At 55.8% G+C, this 14,895-nt stretch overlaps 4 protein-coding genes across 4 annotated transcripts; 2 read left to right on the plus strand and 2 right to left on the minus strand.

Annotated features, from left to right (window-relative positions):
- Positions 1–252: 252 nt before the first annotated feature.
- BDP81DRAFT_483137 (uncharacterized protein) lies at positions 253–4,107 on the minus strand (the record flags this gene model as incomplete). Its single annotated transcript, XM_060595042.1, has 4 exons — positions 253–1,935; positions 1,972–3,447; positions 3,608–3,611; positions 3,998–4,107. The coding sequence occupies 4 exons, from the start codon at positions 4,105–4,107 to the stop codon at positions 421–423; spliced, it is 3,105 nt and encodes a 1,034-aa protein (XP_060442146.1). The 3' UTR covers positions 253–420.
- Positions 4,108–4,473: 366 nt separating this feature from the next.
- BDP81DRAFT_379747 (P-loop containing nucleoside triphosphate hydrolase protein) lies at positions 4,474–7,048 on the minus strand. Its single transcript, XM_060586825.1, has 2 exons — positions 5,321–7,048; positions 4,474–5,268 (listed from the first exon to the last, which is right to left on the minus strand). Exons 1-2 carry the CDS (start codon positions 6,932–6,934, stop codon positions 4,540–4,542), a joined length of 2,343 nt encoding a protein of 780 aa, XP_060442147.1. The 5' UTR covers positions 6,935–7,048; the 3' UTR covers positions 4,474–4,539.
- Positions 7,049–7,317: 269 nt separating this feature from the next.
- On the plus strand, positions 7,318–8,906 carry BDP81DRAFT_433976 (EB1-like domain-containing protein). Its single transcript, XM_060590918.1, has 4 exons — positions 7,318–7,607; positions 7,709–7,780; positions 7,882–7,994; positions 8,109–8,906. Exons 1-4 carry the CDS (start codon positions 7,594–7,596, stop codon positions 8,642–8,644), a joined length of 735 nt encoding a protein of 244 aa, XP_060442148.1. The 5' UTR covers positions 7,318–7,593; the 3' UTR covers positions 8,645–8,906.
- Positions 8,907–10,080: 1,174 nt separating this feature from the next.
- BDP81DRAFT_463275 (PX domain-containing protein) lies at positions 10,081–11,190 on the plus strand (the record flags this gene model as incomplete). The annotated part of the gene is made up of 1 exon (XM_060593997.1): positions 10,081–11,190. The coding sequence occupies one exon, from the start codon at positions 10,081–10,083 to the stop codon at positions 11,188–11,190; it is 1,110 nt and encodes a 369-aa protein (XP_060442149.1).
- Positions 11,191–14,895: the final 3,705 nt, after the last annotated feature.

Consider the following 14,895-nt stretch of genomic DNA (forward strand, 5'->3'; position numbering starts at 1 on the left):
ACATCCACCCTCCTCCTCGCGGTCCAATAACTCGGGACAGCTATCCGAACTATTTGCATGCTGTTCTGGTGCTGACCTCGTGGGAGGGGAGAAGTACCATGTGGGCGCCACACATGCCATGCGTTCTTCTTCATGACGCTCCCCATCAACCGTCTCCTTAGTCCGTGCTTCCCAAAGACCATGTCTCCTTGCTCAAAGCATGAGTTGTTGATCATCATGCCGAACACCTCGGAACATCAAATTGCGTGGTTTGAAAGAATTTCAGATTTGATTGTAAAAAACTATTTACTTGAATCAACCAACCACCCAGCGCCTTTATTATTCCGTTTCCCCGCTCCCCTCCCTTTCGGCTTGCCGCTTTCCCCCAATCACGCCTCCTCTTGCGGTTATTCCGTTGCCATCCAAGGAATCTCTAGACAATCACCGCCTTTGCTGATATGACCCTTGTTGATATCCACCCTGCTGTTGATGCTGCTGTTGCTGCGACTGCTCCCTCCTAATCTGCCTCTCAAACCTCTTTCCCTCCGTCTTCGCATCCTTCTCCCCGTTGAGCCCAACCCTCTTCAGCTCCTCCTTGACCATCCCCACAGCCTCGGCCACTACGTCGTCGCCCCTTCGCCAGGTATACAGCGCTACCCCGTGCGACTCCAAAATCTCCTGGGCTCGCTGCAGTCGACGCATCCACAGCTCGTGCTTCCTATTCGGAGCCGCCGCCGTCGGTCCCAAATTCGGACTGCCGTATGTTGGGGATGTGGATCCGGACCTGAGACTGGCCGTCTGCGCCCTCACAAATGTCGGCGGCTGAACCTGCTGTGGCCGGGAAGCCGCGGACGGCGGTGGTAGCGCTTCGAAGTCGATGTCTTCGTTGCCCGATAGTCTCCGCCGGTTATCGACGCTCCGAGGACTTAGACTACGGGAAGTGGAAGGGGTGCCCCGACGCCGAGGCGGTGGAGGCGCCGGTGCAACTTTGCTCGTCTTACTTGTGTCGTTTTGCGATGTGGACGCTGATATCTTGGCCGTACTCGGCAGGCTCCTGTTGCTTCCAATTGTCTGCTGAGACGAATTGTGCATTTGCGATAGAGGATGAGGATTGCCCCTGTCTGCGGACGGCTTGCGAGCACTCGGCATTGGGGGCGGCGTAGCGCCCATGCTGTTGACCTTGATCGTGGGCACATTCGTGTCAGATGGAGCGCCGCGAAGTGCAGCTGGCTTGTTGGGTCGTGGTGGAGGGGGCTTGCGGCTAATGGCAAGATCGGTAGCGCTTGAGTACGGCTTCGGTCTGGCCTGGATCTGGGCTAGTGCAGCGGCGTCATTCAGCGTGGTCTCCTCAGGTTCGTCGGAAAAGTCGATGAGATCGCCCATGACAGGCCCGACCGTCTTTGCCTCACCGCGTGGAGGAAGCCCCGGGCGATTCGGTGGAGCATCGCTGTGGTCGGTGGCCTTGGACATTGAGCCTCTCTGACGTGCGCTACTAGTCTCGAAAGATGTATCAAAGTACCCGGCTTGCTCCGGCGTTGTGACATCGCGGATAAAGATGGCGATGATCCGTCCTGGGTGGGCTTCCACCAGCTCTGTGTAAACCTCCAAATCTGCCTCGCCGCTGTCACCGACTAGGAGAAACCTGCGTTCGGGGAAATCGTGCATGAGCCTGGTGAGGGTACTCTTCTTCCTCTCCGCCACTGGCTCAAAAATACCCTGGAGCATGCCACTGTACTGCTTCAGATGAAGCGATCCAGGGGGTAAGCCAGCTATCATGAAATAGCTGGCAAGCACCGGGAATAGTTGCCAGGGACTGTTCGAGCAGTAGTGCATGCTGACCCCCATTGAGTGCAGCTCGTTGTACCATTCCCGAACACCTTCCACCGTCAAGTCCTTGAGCTCACGGACGAAGGTGTTGCGGAAGATCTCCTTTGCGCCACCCGATATGTTGGATCGCTTAATCGTGTCGTCAATGTCACTGATCAAACTCACACCCTTCGGTTCGATGATCTTGACTTCCTGGGTTGCCGACAAGTCCTCATTAGCGAGAACTCGGACGTGCGTAGGGACAAACTCCAAAGCGGCGCGCAGGATAAAGTGGCCCGCATCGTTGGTCTGCACAGTCCGGGACGCTGACTTCTCGTCATTGTAGAAGAAGACAGTGATGGGCAGCTGAACCAAAGGCGTAGTCATGAACGGCGCTATTCTTGCCATGAGGTTGGCATTCGCAACAGACAGCTCGGCATCTGTCAAATCATTCCCCGTAGTGTTTGTCCTCGTCGGTGCCAATTTGGGAGAGCCAGGAGCTGTCATTGGCGTTTGTGTGCCACTTCGTGACCTCGATCTCGCCCGGTATATACTATTCGCATCATCGTCGGATCCGTCCTTCGGCGCTTCGCTAAAACCACCCTGATACGCTACGCGTCGCTCTTCTTGGCCTCTCTTCTCGATTTCTGCGGCCTCTTTCGCAATCTTTTCCTGCTCTCGTCGTTCCTCGTGTGATTGGTGTAACGCAGAGAGATTATCCGGTGCGGGGGCATCCTGCCTGGGAGCTGGGATGCCGCTTAGCTGGCGCGCAAGGCCGATGAGAATACGGTTGCGCCGAGTAATCGGTCCTTTATGCGGGGAGTAAACCCATCCCCTGACGTCGATGTCTACGATGGCTTTCTCGTCTTCATTACGCTCCCACTCTTTCCTCCAAAACTCTTGGTCCCTGGCGCTGCCCGGCTCTTCCTCGAAATGCTGTTGGTATTCCGCCGTCCAATCCTGCTTGACATGTCGCTTTGCGTATGATGGAAAGATGACCATCTGGTCGTCTCCCTGGACAGTGATGGCGACGTCGGGGAATGATCCCGGGATTGTAGTCCTCGGCATACCTTCCCCCGGCTCCAAAGGCCGTACCCGCGTCTGCGCATAGCCCTCCCTGATCTCGTTGACTCCTACCGCAGCGGCTCGGTACATGCTCCCCGCCTTCGCAGCCAGCCATTTCCGCCGGAACCCTCTCTCGCCTGGGGTGGGCGGATCTTCTGCCGAGCCATATGCATAGCCATTACTGTCATTATTGGCGCCTCCTGCACCTCCGCCTCCACCTCCACCATAGGTGGTCGTGTAGTCTGAGAAAGTGGGCATCTTCTTGCCTGTAGTACCTCCTCGCTCCCTCGCATGCCGCTTTGGCCTGACCGAGGGCGGACCCAGGAGCAGCCGGCGACTGTGACGCGCAAAGACGTCGACGAGCCTCGACTTCTCGTTTCGCTTGCGCTGGCGCTCGAGGATGTATCGGTAGATGCTCGACTGAAATCGGTGTTTGAACTGCGGAATGGTATGGAGACGAAAGTTGAGAACGCGCTCGCGGTATCGATCCCGTACGCTTCGTGGAAACAGGTATCGGAGGAGACTCGTGCGGTTATGAGGATGCGGACGCGGCGGACCAAATCGCCCGAAAGGAGCCAGCTTGTTCGTAGTTTGTGCCTTGGACAGGAGGTCCAAAGACGAAAAGCAGCGGTGCGTGGGACGTCGCTAGGTTTTGGGTGGTATGGAGGGAGGTAAGCTTGAGAAGTGCGAGAGGTTTGATTAAGCTCGTGAAAGAAGCCGAGGCGAATGAGGTAAGGCGACGGGTGCACGATGTTACGAGGCTGGCAGGCGACAGCGTCTTCTGACCCCCACGCTCTACAGCTGATGAAGGGACGACAGAGGGTGATGGAAGCACATGATCTCGCGCGGCTCTGGGTGGTTGTGAAAACTGGTGCGAACTGGTTCGTGGTGGAAGGGAGCGGGAGCACGCGGCGATGTAGAGGAGAGGGTGAGCTCGTGACGTCGCGGGAGGGCGAGGTCTCGGAAAGCCAAGCTAAGTTGAATTAAGGTAGGCGTAGGTAGATGCCGCGGTGCCGTGCGGGTTTGGTTGGGGCTCGAGGGGCAGATGCGACAAAGTGTCAGAAATGGAAGCGATTTATGCGGAAATAAGCAAGGTTGTAAGCTCTCTCTTCTGAGCTAAGGCATCCCACATGCATCTCACACTCACAGTGGAGGGTTCCAGCCAGCTTTAGCCTTCCAAGGCACAAGGCTCCTCTTCTGTCGCCGAGCTGACTGCTGCTGGGGCCCGGGGGACGTGCTCCGGGGCGAAACGGGCATTACGTCATCCGCACCTCGAGCTGCATATGTCCAGGCCGTTGTAACGTCTTCTCAGCATAGCTTCTACCTTGCTGGCATGTGCTGCTAGCATGCATTTAAACACAGCTTGTAGTGATGGCAGGTGCACCTTTGATGATCGGCCGGGGATGACATGGGACAGTTGCAACGTCGCTTGGCCCCCAACAGAAAGCACAGACATAGATGGCAGCTCTACGGAGTACATATCCGCAAGATAGGTACTTACGGATAGGTATCTAGGGTATGCAAGTAGGCTAGGTAAAGATATCAATAAGTATGCGAGATCAGAGTTCACTCCCATTCATAACCCATCAACACCTTAACATGAACAATCTGTCAAGAAATGAACTGGTATTGTAACATGGTATTGTAGTCTAGACTTTTGGACACCGGGGCAACATTCTTTTTTCAAAATCACCGCTTCTGGCGCGCCAGCTTCGCCCTGGTCCTCCCCTTGGCCGGCACATTCTTCTTCTTAGGCTGCTTCTTCAGGTTCAACATCGCACCCTGCCCGTCGCGCTCCGCCCTGCCCTTCTTCCACACCTTATCCCCGCTCCTCATCTCCTTGGCGTCGAGCTTCTTCTTGTCCTTGTTGCTCAGCTTCGGCTTCTTGCCATTCTTGGGCCCATTGAGCTCCTCCCGCCCCGCAATCTTGGCCTTCTTCTTGTCCTCCTCCGTCTCGAACCACGTCCGCTTCGGCCGCGCCTTGATCTCGGCCTCGTGTTGCATGATATTCTCGCCCTTTTTGAGCTGCATCTCGGCCTGCTGGAACTGCTTCTCCTGCTTCTCCTCCACCATGATCTCGTCAATCTCGTCCTCCATCTCGTCTACCTGGTCCTGCCACTTGTCCGCCTCTGTCGGCTCGATGATGCGACTCAGGATCTTGGCGCCGTTGGCCTTGCCGGCCTTGACCGCCGCCTTGACGACCTTGCGGTCCGGCTCCGCCGCCAGCGTGATGGCCACACCGGTGCGGCCGGCACGGGCGGTACGACCGACTCTGTGCACGTAAATCTCAATGTTTTGGGGTGCTTCGTAGTTGATGACTGTGTCGACGCCCTTGATATCGAGACCACGAGACGCAAGATCCGTCGCCAAGAGGTAGTTGACCTTGCCATCACGGAAGTTTTCAACACTGGCAATTCTCTGCAAATTTGGTTAGCAGTTATTTTCAACTCAAGGACTCATTAGAACTCACCTGAGCCTGGTTCATGCTACCGTGAAGCTCTGCGCAAGACAAGCCAAACAGTCCAAAGATGATTCTCGCTCGGTGAGCATCCTTCTTTTGGCGGAAGAAAATGATGACACGCTCCGTGTGCATCGTCTTGCAGATATGCACGAGGTAGCCCATGCGCTTCTCCTCACGACCGGGCCGCAAGCGGACAAACTCCTGCACCAAGGTGGTGACGGTCTTGTTCTTTTGCGAGTCCACCATGATTCTGGCGGGCTTGTTCATTCCCACGCGCACCAGCCTGTCGACGGAAGATGTCATGGTCGCGGAGAACAGCATCGTCTGTCTTGACTTGGGCAAGGTCGTCAGAATCTCGTTCAACTCGTCGGCGAAACCATCCTCGAGCATACGATCAGCTTCGTCGAGAACGAGAATCTCCACGGTGTCGACATTGAAGCTGGCAGAGTTCCTCATGTGGTCGATAAAACGACCGGGTGTGGCGATGATGACGTCTGGCCTCAGTCTCAGCTCGACTTCCTGAGCCTTGAGACTCAGACCACCAACGGCAAGAGTGAACTTGATATCGGTGAACGCGGCAAGCTTGGTGGCGACAGCGTGGCACTGGATAGCCAATTCACGAGTAGGGGTGAGGATGACGACACGGCTAGTAGGAACCTTCTTGGGCCTGTACAGGAGACGTTCAAGAATGGGGACCACAAAGGCGGCCGTCTTTCCTGAACCAGTGACTGCACCACCGACAACATCCTTGCCCATCAAGGCAATGGGCACAGTCTTGGCTTGAATGGGCGTGGGCTTGGAGAAGCCAACAGCGGCGAGACCTCTCAGGAGAGGACGCGAAAGGGACATGGCCTGAAATGATGATGCCGTATCCTTCTTGCCGGGCTTTGCAGGCTCCTCGGGGGCGAAGAAAGCGTCACGCTTCGCTTGTTCCTCTGCATCTTCCTCCTCTTCATCGTCTGAACCACGGTCGTCGGGGTGATCCACGGGTGTCGCAACGGAATCGTTGTCGGATGCTGCTGCGTCGTCATCATCTTCGGCGTCCTCTGCATCTTCTGCGTCGGATCCCTCGTCGTTTTCGGCTTCAGAGTCCTCGGCACCAGGGTCCACACCCATGCCAAAGGCATCGTCGGCTAGGACTCCGTCTTCGTCGTCGTCAAGGTCGATATCCACGTCCATGTCGTTGTCCACCTCGGCGTCCGCCGCAGCCTCCTCTTTATCTTCCTTCGACTTCTCCTCGCCGCCCTTCTTTGCCCGTCTTCTGCGAATGATTTCTTCCAGGTCAACGCCTAGAGATGCATTGCTGTTCATGGACTTCTTTGCGCCTTCGAAGCCCCAGCCCTCGAGTTCCGCATCGCCGAATTCGATGGCGTTGTCTTGCGCAAACTCAAAGTCCGAGTGCATGGCACCATCGTCTTCGTCCTTTTGGCCCCAGATACCCTCGGCAACTTCTTGTTCCGGCGACTCCTCTCTGGCGGCGGCCTTTTTCGACTTCTTCGTAGCCTTCACCTTCTTCTTGGGCGGCGGTGCCACGGTCTCCTCCTCGACAATTTCCTCGTCATTGTCGGAGATGGTGTGGACGAAGTCGTCGTCGATCTGCTTGCGCTTGTGAGAAGGCGCCATGTTGAGTGGTGGAATGGTTGTTGAGAGAGACAATTGTCGGGACCGCGGGGTATTGTAAAGCTCACACACACGCACACGCCTGTCTTCACACTCGCGCAGTGTTCCCAGAGCCAGAAATTTTTCTGGACGGACGGTGGAGCTAAACTTTTTCTGCCGTCTTCAGAGACCACCCCCCTGTCACAGGCGGTCAGACGGGACACTACTGCCAATTGGGACTGAGTGGGGGCGCTTGGACCTTTAGCTCATCAGACGGAAGGAACAAAAAGATACGTACTGACACGACTGACCAGACGCACGTGACGATGTTTGTCATCAGCTTTTAGGGGCAGGGGCAACTCCCGATACCCCACCATGGTTGATTGGGCGACCATTTTATTGGCAACAATTTTGGCAGCCTTCACGCCGGGCGCCGACAAAGCAACGAGATTTAATTTCTGCCCTGTTGCTCTACAACTTGCCAATTTTGGTCCTAACCAATCTCGGCACCTTACTACTTTCCACACGTCCTCCTTCTCGACCTCTCAACCACCACCAACACCACCATCAACCGCGTCTCTGCTTCTCTTGAGCGTCGTTAACGAATTTCCTTTCCACATCCCGAGCGCGTTTCCCGATTGTCAACACAGTTCCAGCCGCAGAGGCAAACACACACATACAAAATGGGCGAATCCAGGTGGGCAAGCTTCCATCCCCTTCCATCGTGGTGCTTCGCGCGGTAGCATCTCAGACGTTTGCGCGTCGCAACTCCTCGCTAATACGGCATGGACTTTCTAGACAAGAACTCATCCAGTGGCTGAACCAGCTTCTCTCCCTCAACATCACAAAGGTCGAGCAATGCGGTACCGGGTACGTTGCTGATCGGATACCCCTCCCCCGCCATGTGTTTATTGTGGGACCCATGATGATTTTGATGATGGTGGTTGCTGATGTTTGGTCTCAATCTGCAGTGCAGCTCTCTGCCAGGTGTTTGACAGCATCTTCATGGATATCCCCATGTCCCGAGTCAAGTTCAATGTCAACAGCGAATATGCGTACATTCAGAATTTCAAGGTGCTGCAGAGTAAGTTTGCGCCATCCTTCGCCGTTCCATCTCGATATCCAACTCCTTCCCATCTGTACGGGGAAGACAAATACGGAACGTACAGTCATGGCTGACGAGATCCTACCTGAACAGACTGCTTCCACAAGCACCAAGTCGACAAGCCCATCCCCGTCGAAGCGTTGGTCAAGTGCAAGATGCAGGACAACCTCGAGTTCCTGCAATGGACCAAGAAGTTCTGGGACCTGAACTTCCCCGACCAAGAGTACGACGCAGTCTCCCGGCGAAAGGGCGCCCCCGTGCCCTCTGGCGGTGGCGCCGCCCCCCGTACCGCGTCCGGTACCGGTGCCGCTGCTGCCAGACGGGGTGGCACCACACCCCTCGGCGGTGCGCGCGTTCCCAAGGCGGCAGGCCCCGGCTCAGCTGCCCTGCAGCAAGAGAACGCCACTCTCAAGGAGACGGTTGTCGGCCTCGAGCGCGAGCGTGACTTCTACTTCAGCAAGCTCCGTGATATCGAGCTCCTGGTGCAGCAGGCCGTGGAGGAGGACCCCGAGCTTGAGAAGCAGGAGGACGGCCTCGTCAAGCAGATCCAGACCATTCTGTACTCGACGGAGGAGGGATTCGAGATCCCGGCCGAGGGCGAGGCTGTCGACGACCAGGAGACCTTTTAAATCGGGAGGCTTTGAGGCAGGGCGACGATGACACAGATGGGAGAGGTTGTATTGTTGGATGGGAGGTTGCGTTAGGGGGAGTCGAGTGGTAAAAGCACATGGGTTTGGCGCTAGTACAAATACCCTGCGGCACGTAATAATCAGTATACTGGCGATGAGGCTGAGCGGCCCTCGGACTGTCGAGACAGAAGTCGGTCAGAGCTTGCGGCAGTCCCGTCCCACACGAGCAGTCATGATAGAATCCAAACATTTTGTCTGGGAACTTCGAGTCAGTTTTTGCGAGTGAGACGAGGAGAGTATGAGAGCTTGAGCCACGCGTCCAAAACTGCATTCCACTCTGGCCGTCCTGTTTATTTTGGTGGGCGTGGTCCTGATTCTACATGAACGATATGTTGCACCAAGTTTAAACTGCACCTTGGGTTGTGTTTACTATCAAGGTCGGATCTCTCCAAGTGTGCATTGATCGACTACCGAGAGACATTTCCCTCTATACATTATATTGCCATGCAAATCACTACAATAGTATCCGTATTGGTTGGGGATATTGATCGACCGTATGGTGAATTGGATCGGCCTCGACTTGGGTTGTCAGCATCGCCCAGTTCCTGGCCTGAAAGACCGGGCAGGGGCCTGAGAACGCGAGGTGCCACGGTGCCCAGCTGAGCATGTCCCAGAAATGCGGTCATTCCTGCCGCCGCCCCAATTTAGTGGTTCCACGCAATGCGCCACAGGCGTCAACTTTCAAGCAGTTAGCGGCACACGACCAGCGACGGTCATCGCCATCCCCAGTGCCCAAAAGTGCTACCTGAGCCCAGGCAGGCGGCCGTGTTAGGGAAGCTGGAGGTGACAGGGGACCTCGAAGGAGCAGCCCAGGTCCATGGGGCGCTGAGGTACTGCACAAGCGGACCTGCACGGCAAGGTACCTTCGTTGCATTGACTCTGGAAACCTGAGGTGACCGCTCTCTCTCGCACACTCCCGTCTCTTTCCCTCCAGACGGACGAACGAAAAGAGAGACAAGAACCTCAGACATTCCCCCGAAACCTTTTTTTGGACCTGACGCAAACAACTGACCAAGGCCATCATTCCGACCACCAAACACGAAGTATTACTTGACCAGTACGACGACTGCTTTTTGTTATTTCGCTAGCCATTCCATTTCCTCAACGCCATCTCGCCAACTGCTCCAAGAGACGACCTCGGGAAGAGCAAGCAAAACACCAAAGAACCCAGCATCGACTCCCTCCCATCTCTTCAATCCGCCATCGACGAGGAGAGCTCCGACACACACTACCCAGCTCATCCGAGCCTTCCTCCCGCCTCGTCCAAACCCGACAAACAATCCCATCCCCCGCTCATCGCCAATACCCAAGAGGAAAGAAAACTCTCCTCTCTACACATTTCCAAGCCTCGATCAACCAACAGCAACCTTCCAACAATGGCGCCTCCCGCCGAAATCTCCATCCCCTCAACCATCCTCTCGACCGGCGAATCGAAACCCTACACCCTCTACAACATCACCCTCCGCCTCCCCCTCAAATCCTTCGTCGTCCAAAAGCGCTACTCCGACTTTGCAACCCTCCACCAAACCCTCACCTCCCTCGTCGGCGCCGCGCCCCCCAACCCCCTCCCCTCCAAATCCTGGTTCAAATCCACAGTCTCCTCCCCAGACCTCACAGAACAGCGCCGCAAAGGCCTCGAAGCCTACCTCCGCGCCATCGCAGAGTCTCCCGACCGCCGCTGGCGCGACACCTCGGCCTGGCGCACCTTTCTCAACCTCCCCAGCACGGGCGTAGGCAGCACGGGGAACTCGGCCGCCAGCGCCCACGGCCTCGTCACCAGCGGTCGCGCCGGTGCGGCGGACCCGACGACATGGCTTGATCTGCACCGCGAGATGAAGAGCTGTCTCCACGATGCGAGGAATCAGCTTGCGAGGCGGGATGGCGCCGTGGATAGCAATAACACCTCTGCTGCCGCCGAGGCCGGGGCCGCTGCCAAGAAGGCGCTGGTCAAGGCTGGTACGCTGGTGAGCACCCTCACGGACGGACTGAGGGCCATGCAAGAGGGCGGACGACTCGGAGACGGGGAATTACGACGCAGAAGGGACCTGCTCTCCTCCGCTCGCGTCGAAAGGGAAGGGCTAGACAAGCTCAGCAACAGCATGGCGCAAGGAAACAGCAGGAACGGCGGCGGCGGACCGGGCGGACGGGAAGGGTGGGCCTCGGCGGGCGATAAAGCGGCACTACTCGGCAGAAGCGGCGGTGGGGCGAGGACGGGCGGACGGGTCCTAGGCGCCCCGCTGCCGGAGACGGAGCGGACGCGGGAGCAGGATAACAATGGGGTCGTGCAGCTGCAGCGGCAGATGATGAGCGAGCAGGACGAGCAGGTGAATACCCTGGCGGCGATTGTGCGGCGGCAAAAGGAGATTGGGCTGCAGATCAACGGGGAGGTGACGGAGCAGACCAAAATGCTGGACCGGTTGAATGAGGATGCTGATCGGGTTGGGGGCAAGATTGATGTTGCCAAGAAGCGGATCAAGAAGTTTTGACGCGGGACGCCGGAGGAGGAGGGTGAGGGTGAGGTTGTGGTGACGCGTACGGTGCCTCGGTCTACGGCAACAACAGCAACATCATCGCCGTTGGTTGTCGCGGGTGGTTTCGCTGCTCGGTCCGTGGTCGCTGTCCTCAGCGTTGTGGCGTGGTTTCTTTGGGTCGGCAGGCGGGTGTTGGATTCTTTTGCGTGGTGCCTGGAGTTTGGTTCCGTCTTGTTGGTCGCGCAGGCTCGTCGATGAAATTTCTTGCTACCCTGTGTGCCGGGAGTTGAAGTTCTTTTGCCTTGACAGTACAACAACGTTACGTACGCGAGTACGATGGGGGCCTTTTCTTTTTCTGTTACATTTTACATACCTTTGCAACAAGAGCGATTCTACTCATTTTCTTTTGAATTCTTGTCCGAATTCTCTCTCTTTTGTTTATTTCAAGTTGAGATTGGAAATACCAGTGTATCGTACCTATGGTAGTTTTTTAACTTGAGATCTACTTATATCCAGATTGGTACTCTATTCGTTTTACGGCTGCATTGTAAGTCTAGAGTGATTACAATATGACTCTGTACCTGAACAAGAGTGAATGTAGTGTTACTCTTGAGGGTTGGTTGCCAACGTAGCCTCACCCGGGGTACGTAACTTATTCACATGCTGGACTTCTAGACAAAAGCAGTCATGTTCATTGACGCGATGTACACTAGTAGACCGGCCTTGGTCGAAGATCCGGACCATTGGGCTTCAAGACAGCGTTCCAGACACGTCGTCATCCTCGTGCGGCGGAACCGGGATTCAAGGAGAGCAGCCCGGTAGTCGTAGAATTTGGAATCGTGGGCTCCGTTGAGACGTTGGCTATACCTCTGACTTTGCCAATGCGTGAGGATACCTTGGAGTATGAATAATCGTTCTTACTCGAATTACGCGTGCGGGGCGCTGTTATGGTGGCTTTAGCTCGGTTGATGGTGGTGTTCTTCCCAGAGCGCATTTGCTACTTTTGAGGTGAACAGCAAGCTGCGTGCCTCAAGTGGTATCGTCTTTCATACAAAGTCAAGACCACAAAGTCAAGAGACTGTCATCCCGCGCCTGGCTGAGCCTTGTTGAGGGAAGACTTTTACTCGGACCGAGCCCCTTTGATTGAGTAGACAAGAAGATTCTCATCTGAGAAGATCCGATAGGCCAGTTACCCGCTTGGAAGACGGCACACGCCCTTGATCGCGATTATTGTAAGCCTGTCGCCAAATCGCGTATCATCATTTCCTACAGGCCCGATGGATTTGTTGCGCAGCTCTGGTGCTAGATTGTAGTCGTTCTTGTTGCAATGGTGAGGATGAACCAATTGATTTCAAAGAGCTTCAAGATCCGGTTGCAAGAGGGGCGCTTCTAGCCGTGGATGACACCCTCACGTTTGCACGTAGGATTCTCGTTTGGGCCAAGACAGCATGACAGACCGATCATAGCCTGCCTCGGATGCTGACCTATATCGCCAGCCTTACTGCAGCAGCCACGTTGTGTTCGAAACAATCAGCGATGGGAAGGACTCGGGAGTCGGGAGTTGGAGTAGGGACGCGACGGTGTTTCTCTCGCGCCGGACCGTTCCTCATGCACATGCAGACGGCGGTTGCTTACGGACGGGGACCCCCCTGCCGTTATGGAGCGTTGGGTTGGTCGCATGCAGTTGCCGTCACATCGCCTTGAGTTCTCCCGTGTTCGCCTCGTTGCAGGAAAAGAAATGTGAAGCACAATGGCTATTGGGTGACGGGACTGGGGAGGGGCGATATAAAACTCATCGCATCAACAATCTGAAGTGAAGGCATCGTCAGTTTAGGTGCCATTATTCACGACTCGAGTCGAACCTTGGCTGCCTGGACGTCGTGTAGAGTTATCTGTAACCGTACAGCCAGAAGTTGCCGGCCGGCAGAAAGACGTTTAGTGTGGCACAGTGGGTGAGTGGCACGTTGTGGCCGCGCCCACTTGGTGACATTTGATACGTCACCCGAGCGCCGGGATGGGGCACACCGCACACGGTGCAAGGGACTTCCCGCGGTTGCTGGGCAACGATTGTGAGGACCGTTTCCGGGAGGGGAAAAGTTTAAAAAAGTGTGAAAGAAAAAAACGACAAAGAGGCAGCAGAGTCGAGACAGAAGCACCTTGCTCCACAACGACCGTTGAGATGAGATGACGCCGCTGTGTCACAATTGGCGCCCAACGGTGCCCTGCTCGCCCAGCCTGGCTCATTGCAATGTTGCAGTCGCAATCGCAGTGCTCGCCCGATCATCCGTCGTATTCGAGCCCATCGAGTGCTGAACCTAATCGACCCAAGGGAGACCCAGTGAGCTGGACGAGAGGAGCAAGAAGACGAACGTCGAGGTGATTGCAACGGTGCTCGGCGCGGGACTGGCGGAGGTCGTGTGGACTCCGTCGACGGTGGCTCTCTCCTCTTTTTCCCCTCCTCGTTCTCTTCCGTCCTCTTCCGCACCGCCCTCTTACACACAGAGTGGATGTGCTGGCGCCGAGGAGGGCCTGCCGCCTACCGGGGGAAATAGCCTCAAGACCCGCGATTCGCTGTCATGACATCCCAAGTGGACCTGTCCCCCAGTGATTTCCAGTGATTGACCGCTCAGACAGACCGCAGGCGACTCGGCGGATAGCCTGTCATAGGCAGGAGATTGAGTGAATTCTTGGGATTGGACCGTTGGAAGAGGGGAGGAGGGTCTGAATCGTTTGCGGTTTGCTCGATCGAGGTGGGCGAAGAGGATCTTGGTGGGCTCGGCAACGGTGATTTGTTATGATGATCTGTTGGCAATGAGAGGACGGAGGTCGTTTGCCATGCTTTGGTTGGCTAATGTTCTTCCGACGAGAGGTTGATGATCGGAAGAGGGAAACCAGAGGCCATCTCGTAGAAGATTGTAGGAAGCCTCTGGATCTCTATTCGCAGAAGAGAAACACTTATCGCAGGGTCTGCCACGAATTGGGACTCTGGAAGCGGTGGCTGGAGCTTGGTCATCCGGTGGTTTGGATTTTTTTTGTCTTGTTTTTTCAGGGTCCCGTTGGTTGCAAGGAACATCCTCTCAGCCATGAGGTGGAAGCTAGGATGGCAGTCTTTTCCTGAAGAACGCTCAGTTGGCATTCCAGTCCGGCCGAGGACATTACCCCAGGCGGCCACATGCAGGTGCAACGGGTCAAGAACAAAAGGTTTGAAGCTAGCGAACTGAAAGCAGAGAACAGGAGAATCGAAGAGATGGGGTTGGAATGGAGAGAGAGAATGAGACGGGCACCTAGAAGCATCTCTGAGACACAAGATACATAGTACCTTGGGCGAGGTAGGTAGTCCAGCTGGTGGCAGCACCTGCCATTCGGTATCGGGTCTGAGTGTCCCAGTGCCTTCCTTCCCTTCGGATCAATTTGCAGCTGTCAAAATGTCACCATTCCTTCCATTTGCTAAGAGGTCAGTGGGTGTTTAAGTGGGTCTCTTATAGCAATGGAAAGAGTCCCTTCTTGTTCTCTCCATGCATTCCAGCGCCCAGAGATACCTGAAGAGACCTCGGTACGTACTGCTGAACACTAGCGCCCAGTCATTTACCCCCAACTTTTGCTCCCCCCAATCCCACCACCGCCAGCACCACCAGTCCACCACCACCACCGCCGCTACCTCTCTACACCCGGTCGCCCATGAGAAATTCCCAAAGTAAACACAAAAGAATTCCTGGCCCC

Source organism: Colletotrichum phormii (genome assembly GCF_030913505.1).
Source record: "Colletotrichum phormii strain CBS 102054 chromosome Unknown BDP81scaffold_17, whole genome shotgun sequence".
NCBI lineage: Eukaryota > Fungi > Ascomycota > Sordariomycetes > Glomerellales > Glomerellaceae > Colletotrichum > Colletotrichum phormii.